The sequence below is a fragment of the Nomascus leucogenys genome, chromosome 2 (assembly GCF_006542625.1).
Source record: "Nomascus leucogenys isolate Asia chromosome 2, Asia_NLE_v1, whole genome shotgun sequence".
Classification (NCBI taxonomy): Eukaryota; Metazoa; Chordata; class Mammalia; order Primates; family Hylobatidae; genus Nomascus; species Nomascus leucogenys.
The window spans coordinates 147,145,055-147,164,738 of record NC_044382.1 but is presented as its reverse complement, the minus strand read 5'-3'; the positions used below and the strand labels follow the sequence as shown (position 1 = coordinate 147,164,738).

Here is a 19,684-nt window from a genome sequence, read left to right as displayed (position 1 = left end):
ACTGTGTGACCTGGGGCTTAGTTTCTCTATGAAAATGTGGACAGTGCATATTTTGACCTATGAAAAGACAATTTATCATGGTTCAACTGAATTTAAAAGGCTACCCATTTCATAGGGTTGTTGCTAAGACTTGTGCTTAGCACTTGGCAAGTGTTCAACAAATTATTTCCTAAACTAATAACGTTGATATCTTCTTATGACTTCGAAGAAATTTTAAGAATAAGAGTATGGAATACGTATTTAGCTTTTCTTCAGTTTGTTAAATATGTTTTGAGTTAAATTGTGTTACTAGAATAGTCTTTTAAAGGTGAGTACTGGAAGACATCAGCACTTAATTACATGTTTTCTGAGGGAACATTGCCATTTTTACAGTTGTACCTTACATATTACACCCCAGAATACAGCAGTACATCTGTGTATGCACCAACCTTTAGGCAAAGCCAAGTGAGACAAAGTGGATGGCAGGGAGCATAGGTGACGGGTAGATAGAGGGCAAGGGGAGGAAGAGCATATCTAGCTAAAAATATGTGGTAGAAGAAAGAAAGGAGTGATGGGGAAAGCAAGGAATCTTTTGGATAAGGGATAAGCTGAGTGTTTAGAGCTTTAGGTTAAGTAGTAGCTTCTTACCAAGAATAGGAAAAGGAAATGAAATTAAACCATTTTATTCTTTGACATAGTCATCTAGGCTAAGAAACTAGAAGGGCCTCATAAATATATACAATTATTATTTGTCAATTCAAAGAAAACTAAATAATGAGAATTAGAAGCGAAGACGTTTTATTGGTACCCTACCCAGATTGACAATAGCATATGCATTTGAGGTAAACTTGTTATAGAGGGAGGAAAATATGTACCATTTTATGTACTTAGGCTAATATACATCTTTGCATCTATTAATGTTATCTCAGCCAAGTGTCTTCTCAGGTATTTGTCAATTAAAGAAATCATTTCAGTACATCATAAGCTTGTTTCTGAATTGTAAAGGCACACATTTGAGTGCTGGTTGATAGAAATGTGCAAAAATATTTTGTCAAATAGATTTAGAAAATGTTAGAGACTCCTTTCTTCCTTCCTTCCTTCCTTCCTTCCATCCTCCCTCCCTCCCCCACTTCCTTCCTTCCTCCCTCCGTCCCTCCCCCCCTTCCTTCCTTCCTCCCTCCCTCCTTCCCTCCCCCCTTCCTTCCTTCCTTCCTTCCTTCCTTCCTTTCTTTCTTTTTTTGAGAAGGTCTCCCTCTGTTGCCCAGGCTGGAGTGTAGTGGCGTGATCTCGGCTCACTGCAACCTCCCTGCCTCGGGCTCCTGTGATTCTCCTGCCTCAGCCTGCCGAATACCTGGGATTGGAGGCACACACCACCACGCCTGGCTGGTTTTTGTGTTTTTGGTGGAGACGGGGTTTCGCCATGTTGGCCAGGCTGGTCTCCAACTCCTGACCTCGAGTGATCTGCACGCCTCGGCCTCCCGAAGTGCTGGGATTACAGACGGAGTCTCGCTCACTCAGTGCTCAATGTTGCCCAGGCTGGAGTGCAGTGGCGTGATCTCGGCTCGCTACAACCTCCACCTCCCAGCCGCCTGCCTTGGCCTCCCAAAGTGCTAAGATTACAGCCTCTGCCTGGCCGCCCGTCGTCTGGGATTTGAGGAGCCCCTCTGCCCGGCCGCCCCATCTGGGACGTGAGGAGCGCCTCTGCCCGGCCGCCACCCCGTCTAAGAAGTGAGGAGCGTCTCTGCCTGGCCGCCCATCGTCTGGGATGTGAGGAGCACCTCTGCCCAGCCGCCACCCCATCTAGGAAGTGAGGAGTGCCTCTGCCCGGCCGCCACCCCGTCTGGGATGTGAGGAGCATCTCTGCCTGAGCGCCCCGTATAGGAAGTGAGGAGCACCTCTGCCTGGCCGCCCCGTCTGGGAAGTGAGGAGCACCTCTGCCCGGCCGCCCAGTCTAGAAAGTGAGGAGCGCCTCTGCCCGGCCGCCCTGTCTGGGAAGTGAGGAGCGCCTCTGCCCGGCCGCCCCGTCGGGGAAGTGAGGAGCGCCTCTGCCTGGCCGCTGTGCAACCTTCCGAGTGTGAAGTGACAGCCTTTCTGCAGGTGTACCCAACGGCTCCGAAGAGACAGCGACCATCGAGAACGGGCCATGATGACTATGGCGGCTTTGTCGAAAAGAAAAGGGGGAAATGTGGGGAAAAGAAAGATCCGATTGTTACTGTGTCTGTGTAGAAAGAAGTAGACATGAGAGACTCCATTTTGTTCTGTACTAAGAAAAATTCTTCTGCCTTGGGATGCTGTTAATCTATAACCTTACCCCCAACCCAGTGCTCTCTGAAACATGTGCTGTGTCAACTCAGGGTTAAATGGATTAAGGGCTGTGCAAGATGTGCTTTGTTAAACAGATGCTTGAAGGCAGCATGCTCCTTAAGAGTCATCACCACTCCCTAATCTCAAGTACCCAGGGACACAAACACTGCGGAAGGCCGCAGGGACCTCTGCCTAGGAAAGCCAGAGACCTTTGTTCACGTGTTTATCTGCTGACCTTCTCTCCACTATTATCCTAAGACCCTGCCACATCCCCCTCTCTGAGAAACACCCAAGAATGATCAATAAATAATAAGGGAACTCAGAAAAAAAAAAAAAAGTTAGAGATTTTCTAGCGATTAAACCAGTGTTTGTTTTCTGTTATTGTTGTTTTTGAGGTGGAGTCTCGCGCTGTTACCGAGGCTGGAGGTCATTGGTGCCATCTTGGCTCATTGCTCCCTTACCTCCCAGGTTCAAGTGATTCTCCTGCCTCTGCCTCCCAAGTAGCTGGGATTACAGGTGCCCACCACCACGCCCGGCTAATTTTTTGAATTTTTAGTAGAGATGGGGTTTCCGCATGTTGGCCGGGTTGGTCTTGAACTCTTTACTTAAGGTGATTCACCTGCCTCAGCCTCCCAAAGTGCTGGGATTACGGGTGTGAGCCACCGCACCTGGCCTATACCAGTGTGTTTTCTTTACGAAAAAATAAGGCAGAAACCAGATAACTAACACTTCACGTAAATGTAGGTGCTTAATATTGGTACGATATTAGGTAACTTAAATTGCTGAACTGTATGAAACTTAATTTTTCTAAGGCAAAAATTGATGTCATTGGAAGGATCTTGGAGTCAGTGGCAGGCAAACAAAATTTGAACTTGGCTGCATTTTCATTTTTCGTTTCAAATAAATACTTAACTAGGTGCAATGGCTTTATTTGTGGTCTTCAGCTGTGGTGTGTGTGTGTGTGTGTGTGTGTGTTTAGTAGTTTCTGAATAGAACAGGGACCTACTGCATTTTTATAAGTTGCAATTGACATTGTAGCTATGCTGTAATCCTTTGGAATTATTTGTTCAGACAGTTTTTTGTTTCTGTTGAGTGGGAGGTGGATGGACAGTTTGAATTTCTCACAATTTTTTTTTAACAGCTTGAGGTATAATTTACATACCATAAAATTCACTTGGTGAAATACATGTAACATAAAATTTACCATCTTAACCATTTAAATGCACAGTTCAGTGGTATCAGATACATTAATAATGTTGTGCAACCATCACCCCCGTGCATCTCCGTAATACTTTTTATCTTGTAAAACTTTCTGCCCATTAAGGAATAACTCCCCATTCTTCTCCTCCTGCCCTTCTACCTCCGTCTGGTAAATACCATTCCACTTTCCGTCTCTTTGATTTTGACTACTTTAGGTGCCTCATATAAGTGGAGTGTTAAAGTATTTGCCTTTTAAAAAATACATAATTTCAAATTTTATTTCAGACTTTGGGTTTAAGTAATGTGCAGATTTCTTACATGGGTACATTGGGTGACACTGAGGTTTGGGGTACTGTTGATCCCGTCATGCAGGTAAGTGAGCATAATACCTAACGATTTTTCAGCCGTTACCCTCCGTCCCCCGTCTGTTAGTCCCCAGTGTCTTTTGTTGCCATCTTTATGTCTGTGAGTATCCAGTGTTTGGCTCCCACTGAGAATATGCCGTATTTGGCTTTCTGTTGCTGTATTAATTCACTTAGGATAATGGCTTCCAGCTGCATCCACATTGCTGCAAAGGACATGATTTCGTTCTTTTTTATGGCTGTTTAGTATTCCATGGTATATATGTACCATATTTTCTTTATCCAATCCATTACTGATAGACACTTAGGTTGATTCCATGTCTTTGCTATTGTGAATAGAGCTACAAAGAATATATCTTTTTGTAGAACGGTTTATTTTGTTTTGGCTATATACCCAGTAATGGGATTGCTGGATCAAGTGGTAGCTGTTTTAAGCTCTTTGAGAAGTCTCCAGACTGCTTTCCACAGTGGGTGTACTAATTGACATTCCTACAACAGTGTATAAGCATTCTCTTTTCTGACAGCCTCCCCCAGCATCTGTGTTTTTTTGACTTTTTAGTAATAGCCATTCTGACTGATGTGAGGTGGTATCTCATTGTGGTTTTGATTTGCATTTCTCTGATGATTAGTGATGTTGAGCATTTTTTCATGTTTTTTGGCCAGTTGTATGTCTTTTGAGAAGTGGCTGTTCATTTCTTTTGCCCACTTTTTTTTTGTATTTGTTTATTTGTTTTGTTTTTTGAGACAGAGTCTCACTCTGTCACCTAGGCTGGAGTGCAATGGTGCCATCTTGGCTCACTGCAACCTCTGCCTCCTGAGTTCGAGCGATTCTCCTGCCTCAGCCTCTTGAGTAGCTGGGACTACAGGCGTCCGCCACCACGCCCGGCTAATTTTTGTATCTTTAGTAGAGATGGGGTTTCACCATATTGGCCAGGCTGGTCTCGAACTCCTGACCTTGTGATCTGCCTGCCTTGGCCTCCCAAAGTGCTGGGATTACAGGTGTGAGCCACCGTGCCCAGCCTTTTGCCCGCTTTTTAATGGGATTATTTATTTTTTGCTTGTTGAATTAATTTCCTTATAGATTCTGGATATTACACGTTTGTTGGATTCATAGTTTGTGAATATTTTCTCCTATTCTGTAGGTTGTCTGTTTATTCTATTCATAGTTTCTTTTGCTGTTTTGAGATCTTTAATTAGGTTTCAGTTTTTGTTGTAATTGCATTTGAGTAGTTAGTCCTAATTCTTTTCCTAAGGCGAATGTCCAGAATGGTATTTCCTCGGTTTTCTTCTAGGATTCTTATAGTTTGAGGCATTCTGTGTAAATCTTTATCTAGAGTTAATTTTTATATATGATGAAAGGTAGGGGTCCACTTTTATTCTTCTGCATGTAGCTAGCCAACTATCCCAGCACCATTTATTGAATGGGAAGTCCTTTTGCCATTGCTTATTTTTGTTGACTTTGTCAAAGATCAGAAGGTGTGTGGCTTTATTTCTGGGCTATTCTGTTCCATTGGTCCATTTGTGTGTTTTTGTAGGAGAAGCTTGCTGATTTGGTTATTGTAGCCTTATAGTCTGAAGTAGGGTAATGTGATACGTTTGGTTTTTGTTCTTTTTGCCTAGGATTCTTTTGGCTATTTGAACCCCTTTTTGGTTCCATATGAATTGTAGGATAGTTTTTTCTAATTCTGTGAAAAAATGGCATTGGTAGTTTGGTAGGAGTAGTGTTGAATCTATAGATTGCTTTGGGCAATATGGCCATGTCAATGATAGTGATTCTCCCAATCCGTGAGCATGGAATGTTTTTCCATTTGTTTGTGTCATCTGTGATTTCTTTCAGCAGTGTTTTGTAGTTCTTCCTGTAGAGATCTTTTACCTCCTTGGTTAGATGTATTCCTAGGTATTTTATTTTTTTGGTGGCAATTGAAAATGGGATTGCATTCTTGATTTGGCTTTCAGGTTGAACGTTGTAGTGTATAGACATGCTACTGATTTTTCTATGTTGATCTTGTATCCTGAAACTCCTCAAGTCATTTGGCAGAGTCTTGAGGGTTTTCTGGGTATAGAATCATATCGTCAGTGAAGAGAGACAGTTTGACTTCTTTTCTTATTTGGATGCCTTTAATTTCTCTTGGCTGATTGCTTTGGATAGGACTTCAGTACTGTGTTGAATAGGAGTGGTGGGAGTGGGCATCCTGTTGCCTTGTTCCGGTCCTCAAGGGAATTGCCTCCATCTTTTGCCTGTTCAGTATGATGTTGGCTGTGAGTTTGTCATAGATGGCTCTTATTATTTTCAGGTATGTTCTTCAGTGCCTAGTTTGTTGAGGGTTTTTATCATGAAGGGATGTTAGACTTTATCAAAGGCTTTTCTGCAGCTATTGAGATAATCACGTGGTTTTTGTGTTTAATTCTGTTTGTGTGGTGAGTCACATTTATTGATTTGCGTATGTTGAACCCTATGTTTATGTTTTTTGACTGGCTTATTTCACTCAGAATGTCCTCAGAGTTCATCCATGTTGTAGCATATGTCAGAATTTCCTTCCTTTTGAAGGCTGAATAGTATTCCATTGTATGTATATACCACGTTGTGCTGATCCATTGTCTGTTGGACTCTTGGGCTGTTTCCATGTTTTAATTATTGTGAATAATATGCCTTGAACATGTGTATTCAAATATCTCTTCAAAACCCTGCATTTAATTCTTCTGAGAATATAGCCAGAAGTGGAATTGTTGGATCATATGGTAATTTTGTTTTTAATTTTTTGAGGAACTGCTATACTGGTTTCCACAGTGGCTATCCCAGTTTACATGCCCGGCAACAGCGTGCAAGAGTTTCAGTTTCTCCACATCCTCTTTAGCATTTGTTATTTTCTGTTTTTTTTTTTTTTTTTTCAGCAGTAGCCATCATAATGGATATGGGTTGGTTCCTGTTTTCTCTTTGGAACTTTTAAAAAATTATAGCAGCTAATCGGTTCTTTCTTTTGGAAATCGTTTCAGAGTTAGAAAGAATAGGTTAAGCCCAGGTGGGGCACGGTAGCTCATGCCTATCCCAACACTTTGGGGAGTTGAGGATCACTTGAGGACAGGAGCTTGAAACCAGCCTGGGCAACACAGCAAGACCCCTGACTACCAAAAAAAAAAACAGAACAGCTGCCCATAATGTTTTTCCTTTGACCTTGGCTGCTTATTTTCCACTTTGTGAATGAACCAATTAAACTTAAGTTCAGGGATTTCAGCTTCATGTTTTCAGTGTAATAATTAGTTTTATGGCTGTATCTGTTAAATTTGAAATTTTTTTTCACAACTTCTGGTTTCATTTCATTGTTTAGTTTTTTTTTCAGCCATCTATTAAGAAAAAAAAATCTATATTCACACTAATATGGGACTAATGACCCTTTAACCCTCAGAATAATATACATTTTAAAATAATAAGCCAGTTCTCTTAATTGGTAGAATTTCATCTGAACAAAATGAGTTGTTAATTTCGGGAATGTGGCGTAAATATTTGAAGTCAGGCTTATTAATATAAGCAATATGTTTCTCTTTAGCGCTTATTTCCGGGATTGGGTCTCTTGAGGCTTCCTGCTTTTCTCCTGAACCTGCAGGTTCTGTAAATACTACTGATAACTTGCTGAATATGTTAATCATTGAATTAGAAAGCTTTGTCTCAAGTTTAATAATTGGCCTGAGGTCACACAGCTGGTTAATGGTTAACATACTTCTCTGATAAAGGTCACTAGAGGTTCTTATGAAGATACTTTTAGGTGGCATAACAAATGTATTTATGCATATTCAAGACACTCTTCTATCCACAGGTTGCACTGCTGTGATCCATCGTCATCTCCTAAAGATGCATCCTGACTTATCTCCACACTTGCACACTGAAGAATGCAACGTCTTGATTAACTTGCTTAAGGAATGTCACAAAAACGTAAGAGTTCAGAAAAATGACTGTACAGCCAAAATGAAACTTAGGTATAACACACTGATGTAAAATGTTAACTCCATTGATAGAAGGAAATGATAATGTCTTAGTAAGGAGCCGGAGTTTAGTCAAGATGAGCAGTTGATATGCGTGATTTTTTTGTTTTTTTTTTTTTTACGCAAACTACCTCCTTTTATGACTAGTAAAACATCAGACATGGTAGGTAGGGAATGTCTGAACTGGTATGTAACAGTTGGAATCCATGTCCTTACAACAAAATGCTCTTTCCTAATTATAGGGCAATAGCACAGTTATACTCTTCTGATTTTAATGGAATTATTCTGAGAGTATCTGCTCTTTGATGGCTACCATTCTGTGTTTAATGGTAATAGAAACGTTATATAATTAGACATTAACTAGATTTATGATTGGCTTAATCTGATGTGTTTAGTTGTTAGTGGAATGGAAGTAAAATTACATTGTTAAAACCAAAATAGGAAAGGAGCCCATCCATATTTGGAATGCATTAAATCAAGGTGACATTTTTATAGCTGTTGAATATTTAGCTTTTCCTTATATGTTTGATATATGACACCATTGTTACAAGAAGCATTTGTTTTTTCTTTAGCTTTGCATACTTTTTCTCATGATATCCATAAACTGTAGATATATCAAATTATAATAATACAAAGTATCACTTAAATGAGTAAAATTTATAGACCAAAAGTAAGGTGGTAAGTACTACTTATAAAATGTGAAGTCAGATATTTTTACTGGTTCAGAGAATGTTGTTGATGACAATTTTTTTGGGCTATTTCACTATACATATAGATCACATGAGCCAGACTACATAAATAAAACATAACGTTTCAATTTTTAAAGTAAAAACTATATAAAATGTTCACTGTTTAAAGAACAAGAACTAATTATTTGTGTTAAAGAAGAATATTTCAATTTGTATATGGTTAGTTACAGTCAGAGACAGAAAAGGAGAGAGGGTCTGCCAACAGAGAGGCACAGTGGTGAGAAAGAGACTGTGGAATAATATTTCAGTCTTGTTATTGAGGATTTTGCCAGTATAGTCCTTTAGATGTATGTTGTGCTTTTTGTAATACTAATCATAAATAAGGATATTATTTCTTCTTATTTATGTCCTAGGTTAATCAAATTAAGGGCCAGAGTTTTTCAATCCTTGCTCTTAAGTAATCTTTGTTTTATGTTTATATTTGTATATTGCTTTTTGGTCCACAAGTATTTTAAATTGAAATCTGTTTAAACTTTTTTTTTCTTTCAAATGGATTTCTCATAATAAAGGTGGCTTCTTGAATCACTGGAGCTAAAGACGGATTTAAAAATATTTATTGAGGTATAATTTACGTGTAAGGAAATGTATGTATTTTAAGTGTACAGTTTGATGAGTTTTGTCAAATATAAACACCCATGCAACCACCATCACAGTCAAGATCTAAAACATTTCTGTCAGTTTCCTGTGCCCCTTTGCAGTGAGTCCCCAACCCCCACCTCTTGGCCAGGTAATCACTGAACTACTTTTTGTTGATATAGATGAATTTTGCAGTTCTAGAATTTCTTAGAAATGTACACTACATTGTATATTCTTTTTTATTTTTTGAGATGGAGCGTCACTCTGTCACCCAAGCTGGAGTGCAGTGGCACGATCTTGGCTCACTGCAACCTCCGCCTCCCGGGTTCAAGTGTTTCTCCTGCCTCAATTTGCCTAGTAGCTGGGATTACAGGCGCCTGCCACCAGGCCTGGCTAATTTTTTTTATCTTTTGTAGAGATGGGGTTTCACCATGTTGGGCAGGCTGGTCTCGAACTCCTGACTTCAGGTGATTCTCCCGCCTCGGCCTCCCAAAGTGCTGGGATTATAGGCATGAGCCACTGCACCCGGCCTACGTTGTATATTGCTATATTTTGCACCATGATATGTTTTTGAGGTTCATACATGCTGTTGCACATGTCATTAGTTCATTTATTTTTATTTGTGAGTAGTATTTCATTGTATGGATATGCCACAGTTTATTTACCTATTAATGGACATTTAGGCAGGTAAACAGTTTGCAGCTGTGCTGTTTTGGATAAAGCTGCTCTGAACATTCATGCACAAGTCGTTTATTTTTGAGACAGAGTGTTGCTCTGTTGCCCAGGCTGGAGTGCAGGGGCCCTATCTTGGCTCACTGCAACCTCTGCCTCCCAGGTTCAAGCAATTCTCGTGCCTCAGCCTCCTGAGGAGCTGGGATTACAGGCGTGTGTCACCACACCTGGCTCATTTTTGTATATTTAGTAGAGAGGGAGTTTCATTATGTTGGTCAGGCCGGTATGGAACTCTTGATCTCAGGTGATCCACCTGGCATGGCCCCGCAAAGTGCTAGGATTACAGGCATGAGCCACCGTGCCCAGCCATCATGTGCAAGTCTTTGTGTGGACATCTTTTTATTTCTCTTGGGTAAATACCTAGGAATGGAATGACTAGGTCATGTAGTAAGTGTATATTTACTTTTATAAAAGGCCACCAAACTGTTTTCCATTTTACACTACTCTACATTCCTACCACTCTCCATCACCAGCGCTTAATATTATACACTTTTTAACTTCAGCCATTGTGTGGGTATGTAGTAGTATCTCCTTTTAGTTTTAAATTTTATTTCCCTGATGACTAATGATTTTGATATGCTTTTCATGTGCTTGTTTGGCCATTCATATAAAATTTTTTGCCTATATTTTAAAATTGGGTTGTTTTATGACTGAGTTATAAGCATTCTTTTTATCATTTGGGATACAAGTCCTTTGATAAAGGTATTGTGAATATTTTCTCTGTGGCTTTTTTTTTTTTACTTCCTTTAGGATGTGTTTCAAAGAGTAGCTTGTACATTTGATGAAGTCTTCTTTTTTTTTCTTTCATGGCTTGTGCTTTTTGTGTCTTAAGGATCTTTGTATTCTGTGGTCACAAAGATACCCTTGTGTTTTCTTTTAGTTCTGTAGTATTAGCTTTACATTGCTCTGTGATTCAAGTTAATTTCATTTTTTTCTTTTGATATTTGTGTATTCTTATCTGAGATTTCAAGTTAATTTTTGTGTATGTATGAGGTGTGAGTTGAAGTTGGTTTTCTTTGCCTGTGGGTAGCCAGTTGTCTCAACACCATATGTTGAAGAGACTGTTCTATCCCTGCTGATTTACCATGGTCCCTTTGTCAAAAATCAATTGACCATATGTGAGTGGGTCTATTTCTGGGCTCTCTAGTCTGTTTCACTGATTTATGTGTCTCTTCTTAACTCCAGTACCATGCTGTCTTAATTACTGTTGCCTTGTAGTAAGTCTCAGTCATATAGTATAAATCCTCCAATTTTGTTCTTTTTCAAAGTTGTTTTGGCTATTCTAAGTACTTTCATTTCCATATTAATTTTAGAATCAGCTTGTCATTTTCTACAAAAAACATGTTTCCTGTTTTTTTGTGTTTTGAGGCTGAATATTGTTGATGACTTGGATTTTATCTTTTGTATCAGCAGGCAGTTCGTGTTTTTACATATTTTTAGGGCATAGCTGGCATAGCCTTTACTCTAGAGTTAGTTTAGCCCAATTCCTAAAATAGGATCCTTTACTGATTGACTTGAGTGTTCAATGAGATCTCCACTTTGGCTTATAAGGACTCCATTGACTCCCAGCCCTGTGTGAGCTCTGTGCGTTTTTCAGCTTGTAGCTGCTGTAGTTGTTCTTCGTAGTGATTGTGGCCTTGTGAAAGTTCACCCTACTCATGTATAGTGAATACTCAGTCAGTGACTCAAGGCAGCTCCATGTAGATTTCTGGAGTTCTTTTGCTGCTTATCTCTACCTCACAAATTCCAGCTGCCCCAACCTGCCCGAACTCCTCTGATGTTTGCCTCCTCCACTCGGTGAAACCACTATTCTCTTCTTGAGTTCTGTTCTCTGCTACATGGTTTGGAAATTGTCTGTAGGGTAGAAAGCTAGGTGAATGTAGGGTTCACTTTGTTTTGTTTCTTTCTTTCAGGTGTCACACTCCTGTAGTCTGTTGTCCCAACATATGAAAATAGTTGTTTTATATGTTGTTTACTCTTTCGTGGCTAGAAGCAGAAGTCTGGAAGATAGATTTTTAAGTAAATAGCATGGGGACAATTATATAGCTGTTTGGAAAAAGTTAGAATGCCATACATATGAATCAACTAATGGGGCAGACATCTAAATGTCAAAAATGAAATGATACAAACACTAAGAAACCTGGATAAATTCTTATATAACCTAGGTGTGGGAAAAGTGCCTAAGTAAGTACCCTGAATTCCAGAGACAATAAAATCAAAGACTGTTAAAGGATCGTTTGAGGCCAGGAGTTCCAGACCAGCTTGGGCAACATAGCAAGATCCTGTTTCTACAAAGATTAAAAATAAAAGTGGCTGGGCATGGCACATACCTGTAGTCCTAGCTACTTGGAAGGTTGAGGTAGTAGGATCACTTACCCAGTTGTTTAAGGCTGCAGTACAACACATCAGCCTGTGTGAGAAAGTGAGACCCTGTCTTTACAACAACGACAACAACAAAAAAAAGAGGGGGAATAAGAGGCCAAAAATCAGAGAGAAAAATGAGGAAAAGTGTGAGAGACAATTTAAAAAAAAAAAGAAAAGATGGCCTTTAAACATGAAAAGATGTTCAACCTCAATAATTAGAGAAATACAAATTAAATATACTGAATATACCATTCCTTATCTGCAGGGAGGCAACATTAAATAGTGTGACAGGGCATTATGTTGGCAAGGCTGTATACCCTCATACATTTCTGATGGGACTGCAAATTGTTATAATCTTTATAGAGAGGAATTTGCTGCCATGTGGCAAAACTGCCGTGTATTTGCTTTTTAATCCCTCAGTCCCAAGTGGGACTGAGGAATTTATCTTGAAAGTATAATTCTGACAGTATGAAAAAATGTATGCACAAAGTTATTTACTGCAGTGTTGTTTGCCCTTGGAAAATGTTGGGAACACACTTTCCCAACATAAAGCAGTTGAACGACCTATGGTACATCCACACAATGGAGCACTATACAGGTGTTTTGTAATTTTTATTTTTATATAGACTTCGTTTTTTTAGAACAGTTTTAGATTTACAGACAAATTGTGAATGCAGTACAGGGAGTTCCCATATACCTCACATCTAGTGTCCCTTATTATTAACATCTTACATTGATAAGGTGTTTGTTATAATTAATAAACCAATATTGATACATGATCATTATTTAAAGTCCATGCTTACTAAGATTGCTTCAGGTTAGTGTTTACCTAATGTCTTTTCTGTGTAACAGGATTCTGTCCAGGATACACAATTACACTTAGTTCTTGTCACTCTTTAGGCTCCTGTTATCTGTGAAATTTTCTTTGTTTTTGATGACCCGAAAAGGTTTGAGGCATAACGGTCAGGTATTTGGTAGAATGCTCCTCTGAATTTGTCTTGTTTTCCTCATAGTTGGACTAGGATCATGTGTTTTTGGAAGAAGACCACAGAGGTAAAGTACATTTTCATCAAGGCTACATACTACAACATAACTTATCACTGTTGATGTTGACCTTGATCACCTGGCTGAGATATATGTTAGGTTTCTCTACCTCTTTTTTTGGGAGACAGGGTCCACTGTGTCTTCCAGGCTGGAGTGTAGTAGTGTCATTTTGTCTCACTGCAGCTTCAACCTCCTGGGCCTAGGTGATCCTCTCATCTCAACCTCCTGAGTAGCTGGGACTACAGGCCATGTCACCATGCTCGAATAATTTTTTGTATTTGTATATTTGTAGAGACGGGTTTTCGCCATGTTGCCCAGGCTGGTCTTGAACTCCTGGGCTCAAGCAATCTGTCTGCCTTAGCCTCCCCAAGTGCTGGTATTACAGACGTGAGCCATTGCACGTGGCTAGGTTTCTCTACTTTGAAGTTACTCTTTTCCTCCCTTTTCATAACTCTTTGGAAGGAAGTCACTGTGTGCAGCCTACACATAAGGACTGGGAAGTTACCATATTCCTCCAAGATGGTGGAGTATCTACATAATCTTCTCGAATTCTGTTCTGGAGAGTAGCCTGTTTTCCCCCATTTATTTACTTATGTCAGTATGGACTCATATATATTTACTTTATACCTTGGGTTATAATCCAATACTACTTTGTTTTGTTGCTCAAATTGTTCCAGCTTTGGTCCCTGAGAGTCTTTCAGTTGGCAGTGCAGCTATTTAAAAAAAAAAAAAAAAAAAAAGGCCAGGCTTGGTGGCTCAGTCCCGTAATCTCAGCACTTTGGGAGTCTGAGGTGGGAGGATTACTTGAGCCCAGGAGTTCAAGACCTACGTGGGCAACATAGTGAGACACCTGTTTCTACAAAAAAGTTAAAAAAAATTATGTCACTAGATGACACATGCCTGTAGTCTCAGCTCCTCAGGAGACTGAGGTTGAGGTGGGAGGATCACTTGAGCCTGGGAGGTCGAGGCTGTAGTAAGTCATGATTGTGCCACTGCACTCCAGCCTGGGTGACAGAGTAAGACCCTGCCTCTGAAAAGAAGAAAAAAAAAAAATTTCTTTGAACCAACATGTAATGACTTCTAGGATATGTTTCGTGAAGAAATCAAAGGATAAAACAGTATTTATAGTATCCTGGTGTTTGTATTAAAAAGGAGGAGAAGATAACAAAACATATTTGTATCTCCTCATTTGTGCGAAAAGAAACAAGATAACCAGAAGCTAATGACATTAATTACCTTCTGAGTGGTGGGTAGGAGCAAAGTAGAGAGAGTGGAGGAGTGACACTTTTACAAAATCTTTTGGCCGGTGACAGTGGCTCATGCCTGTAATCCCAGCACTTTGGGAGGCCAAGGCGGGCAGATCACTTGAGTCCAGGAATTTGAGACCAGCCTGGCCAACATCACAAAACCTCATCTCTACCAAAAATAAAAAATTAGCCGGGCATGGTGGCTGGCCCGTGTAATCCCAGCTACTCAGCAGGCTGAGGCAGGAGAATCACTTGAACCTGGGAGACGGAGGTTGCAGTGAGCCGAGACTTTGTCACTGCACGCTAGCCTGGGTGACAGAGTGAGACTGTGTCTCAAAAAACAAAAAAAAATATATATTTTTTGTATAATTCATGCTGTCTGAACTTTGTTAATGTTTCATATACTCAAAAACAAGGGATGAAAAAAAGAATGAGTAGAGTTGGGAAGAAAACTCAAAAATGGAATTCAAGCAAAACCAAACAAACTTACTTGAAATGAGTCATCTAATTACACTAAAGAAAAAAATGAACTAACGCAAGTAATTTGAACATAGGCTAAAGACAAAGTAGAGCTGTTGTTAGGAGTTTGGATTTTGCAGTGGCATGGATTGGGAGTTCTGAAACTGGCTTCTATGTATTCTGTGTATTCCAAGACTGAGGAAATAAGTAAACATATTGTAGATAATAAGAGACAGGTTTCTTACTGTCATAAATAATGGAAGGGGAAAGGCTAGGTTGTATCCTGTGATGTTGCATTGGAATTAGAGGTAGCAGTGTGAACTCATGGTTTTCAATATATATAAGATGTAGAATAGATAGATATGTGTGTCTATGTTTTTTTCATGTATATATTCAATATATGTTTTCCTGTAGCAATGAGCATATGTAACGCCGAGATTTTGTTTTTAAATACCACTCTTCAGTAAACAGAAACAGGGATCCTTGGAGAAATGACTGATTGTAGGGCTAGGGCTGGGAAAGAAGAAGAAGAACCTGCGACATCTTGTACCAGAAAGTAAGACATTTATCAAAGAATGATAGGGGCTGTTAAAAGGACAGGGGCCAGCTTGAAGGGATTCCCACTGGCCAAAAATGGGACAGAGCATCAAAGTAATGAAAATAATATCAACTGAATAAGGATCGATGAGTCCAAATTCATATAAATATATAAATGGATGAAAAGGGAAAGTTTCCCTTATAGTAGAATGCCAACTAAAATATAAGAGGAGTGCTAGAATTAGAAAATCACTGTTTGTTAACCGTTGTAATAGTAATTGATTTAGTCAGTAATCATTAATAGATCCTCATACTAGTGGGTGAAAAGTTTGGGGAAATAATTGGATAGTTAAATGGTCTCAAAGTGTATCCCCATAATAATTACAGAGGAAAAACGAATAACTTTACAGTGTAGAAACTTGGCAGGTAGCTTCTTACCTAGGTAATAAAAGTTAACATCAATAACGGGACAAATTGCTTATGCCTCTTGATGTGACACACTGAAGACACAACATCATTTCTAGGGTATTCCTGCCAAAAAGTCATGACCTGAATCAAGTTGTGAAGAAACGCCGACAAACCCAAATGGGGGAGCATTTTGCAAAATAACTGGCCTGTACTCTTTAAAATATTAAGGTAATGAAAGAAAAAAGAGACAAGCTGTTTCAAATAAAGATTAAAGATAAGAAAAATATTCTAAGAGTTGGAAAAAAAGAAAAAAGACTAAAAAGACATGACAACTAAGTGCAATGGTAATCCTGGACCGGGAAAAAAAAACCCACCCAACTTGTTTTGCCTTTTGCATGAATGATATTGTTAGGCAAATTGGTGAAATTTGAATACGGTCTATAAATTAGATACTAGTGTTAATGTTAATTTCCTAATTTTGGTAATCATATGGGGACTTAAATTTAAGTCCTTGTTTTTTTAGGAAACGTGCATCATATCTGCAACTTAATCGGTTCAGAAGAAAAGCTCGGGTGTGTATGTAAGAGCTAGAAGGATAAAGCAAATGTGGTGAAATGTTACTATTTGGAAATTCTTTTTTTTTTTTTTTTTTTAAAGTAGAGACCATTATATGCCACTTAAAAAATACTTAAGATATATAACTAATCTTAAATAAATCTAGTATCAGTTCACTTGGAAGAAGGAATTCATACAGAATTCCAGTAGGAAATTCAAAAGTCCTAAAGCTTCAATAACCCAATGAAGGTTTTGGAGTTAAGAGTTAGTAGGAAAACTGGCTGGTGGTAATATCAGCTCTGCCCAGACTTTTGGTAATCTATATGAATAATCCCAATTCAAGTTTTCATTCTGACTATACAGGAAATGCTTTCTGCAGCCCAACATATCTAAAAAGGTTTCATTCTGAGTGATGCAAGCCCTCTACACAGCCTCAAAAGCCAAGGGTCAGAGGCTTTTATAATACTAACTAACATGAAGCAAACTTCTATTAGTTTAGAAATGATTTATAAGCATTTGTTGTTTTTTTTTTTTTGAGACGGAGGAGTCTCGCTCTGTCACCCAGGCTGGAGTGCAGTGGCGCAATCTCGGCTCACTGCAAGCTCCGCCTCCCAGGTTCACGCCATTCTCCTGCCTCAGCCTCTCCGAGTAGCTGGGACTACAGGCGCCCGCCACCACGCCCGGCTAATTTTTTGTATTTTTAGTAGAGACGGGGTTTCAGCGTGGTCTCGATCTCCTGACCTCGTGACCCGCCCGTCTCGGCCTCCCAAAGTGGTGGGATTACAAGCGTGAGCGACCGCGCCGGCATATAAGCATTTGTTATAATGTATCCACAAGCAGTGACAGCCTTAACAAGAGCTATTCTGAACTATACTTCTTTAAATGACAACTGAAAATGGACATAAAAGCTACAAATACTTATTTGTTTCCTATATTGATACCACACCTACTGTTTTCCTTGGTTTCTCTTGATGTTTAAGATTTCTCTCTTAGCTTCACTTACAAAATTTGTATTCTCCTATAAAGCCACTACAAAAACCATTACTTCATAAAGAAATTTCTCTGGAAGCTTCCTACTGGAAAGTAATTATTGCTTCGAGGAGCTGAATAAGAAATTATTTACTGATTCACAGAAGGAAAAGGTAGCTTGAGAGGTCATTTTATACCTATGTAGGCAGGACTGTACTTTTAAAATATACTTCCAGAGAAGATAATAAAATTATTTCGGCAACCTTTTTACCATGACTGTAATGACAACCATCATTGCCAATAAGTTCTTTACACAACTACTCCTGATTTCAGTTTAAACCTATTTTCTCTTATTCTGCTGTCAGTGGAGCTGGGAAACCGCTGGTTACCAATCCTAATAATGGATCCATTCATTTTTTTTGAAAAGTTATTAAGTTGCCTGTTAACCTTTCATTCTCTCAACCTTTCCTCATAGGACTGACTTCCAATCATATAATCATCTTTTGAGTCTCCTCAGAACCGTCTCCAAGGTCTCCTCATCCCTTTTAAGTTGTGGAACATTTAAGCACCAACTCCATGCAAGTAACCTGAACGGTTCAGTCTTTTTGTCATGTATGTGGCCTTTGGTTCTCCAACTACATGGGATCTGTGTTGTTAGCTCTCCGCTGCCGCCTCCCCCGCCGGTCTCCCCAAACACGGCCCGGAACCGGGCGCAGGTTGGTGTCCATGGCGGCCGAGACCTGCAGCGCCGCGTTGAAGCCCGGGCCCACCCGGAGCAGGGCCGGCCCTGAAGAGGCTGAGGACGATGACGAGGAGGACAACGAGGAGGCCGCTGAGGCGGCGGCCGCTCCCCCTGGAACCCCAGCCCCGCTGCTTCCCGCCGCCGCCGCGGCCGCCACAGCCGGTTGGGGGAGGGGGGCGCCCCGGGGCCGCCACCGCCGACTGCGGTCCCGGGGGTAGGCAGCAGGGCCGGGACGCGTTGCCGCGGGGCGCCCCCTAGGCACCGGCGCCGCCCGCTGCCGCCGCCCCCGGTGGTCCCGGGTCGGGCAGGGAAGCGCCACCGACAGCTGTGCGCCATGTTCGCCCGTGAAGTGCTATTTGGAAATCGTTTGTACTGTTCTTGCAACTTTTCTTCAAGTTTGAAATTGACAAATGTTTTTAAAGACATCTGCTGTCATCAAGAAATATTTTACTTAACTGATCTCTCTGAAGACTTGCACTTTTTAAGTGTTAAATTGAGCCCAGGAGTTTGAGCGTATAGTGAGCTATGATGTCACTGTGGCACTTCATCCTGGGCAACGGAGCGAGACCGTGTCTCTCAACAGCAACACCACCACCACCTAGTGACTTAAAACAACCATAATTCTGCAGGTCTAGATCTTGGGGGAAAAGTTAATTAAAAGTTTATGGGGAGGATGTCTGACTCTGTCACCCAGTCTCGAGTGCAGTTGCACAATCAAAGTTTACAGCAGCCTTGAACTCCTGGGCTCAAGTGATCCTTCTGCCTCATCCTCATGAGCAGATGGGACTACAGATGTGTGCCATCATGCCTGGCTAATTCAATTTATTTTTTTTTTTTCCCTCGTAGAGACAGGCTTTCCTGTGTTGCCCAGGCTGGTTTCAAGCTCCTGGCCTCAAGCTGTCCTCCTACCTTGGCCTCCCAAAGTGCTGGGATTACAGGCATGAGCCACTGTGCCTGGCCTGATCCCAGTTATTTAATTAATAAATTTAGTGAATTATATTACCTAAGATGTCTTCTAGCCCTGAGTTTGTGTAATTCTGTTTCAGTCTTTTTTGTTGATTAGTCTTCCTGAATACCCCTGTCTGTGCTGGAATGCTGCAGTGCTCTCCAACCTGCTTGAAGTGCATGAGTGTTTTATCTCCAAATAGCCTGCCTTGCTGTGCTTTTATCATTCTTTCCGTGCTTTTATAGTTCTGCTGTGATCTTTGCAGACAAATGTTATTTCCACAGCTTTCAGGTGTCTGTAGGTGGCTTCTGATCTACTGGCCTATTTTGCCTATATTTGTCAGCAAGACTTAGATATTCTTTCCATCTGAAGGTAAAATACAGAATTCAGAACAACTGATTTCCTCAAAGCTACTTGGAAATCCTTATGTATTTTTTCTGATTTTAAAAGTAATATGTAAATAATACATGTCATTTTAGATAGTGTAAAAAAGGTAGGAAAGTATAAAGCAAACAAAAATTACCTTTTGTTCA

At 40.2% G+C, this 19,684-nt stretch overlaps 1 protein-coding gene across 5 annotated transcripts in view; it reads left to right on the top strand.

The window, feature by feature from the left end:
- Positions 1-19,684, top strand: part of CMC2 (C-X9-C motif containing 2) — a 63,963-nt gene that overhangs the window by 32,963 nt on the left and 11,316 nt on the right. For 3 of the 5 annotated variants that reach the window (XM_030819301.1, XM_030819304.1, XM_004087452.3), the window contains one exon: positions 7,658-7,773. In XM_030819301.1, coding sequence (XP_030675161.1) covers positions 7,693-7,773 — 81 coding nt within the window. In that variant the 5' untranslated portion in view covers positions 7,658-7,692. Of the gene's footprint in view, positions 1-7,590; positions 7,774-17,938; positions 18,931-19,684 lie in introns of those variants that run through there. The other 2 variants (XM_030819283.1, XM_012505442.2) reach the window with 2 other exon arrangements.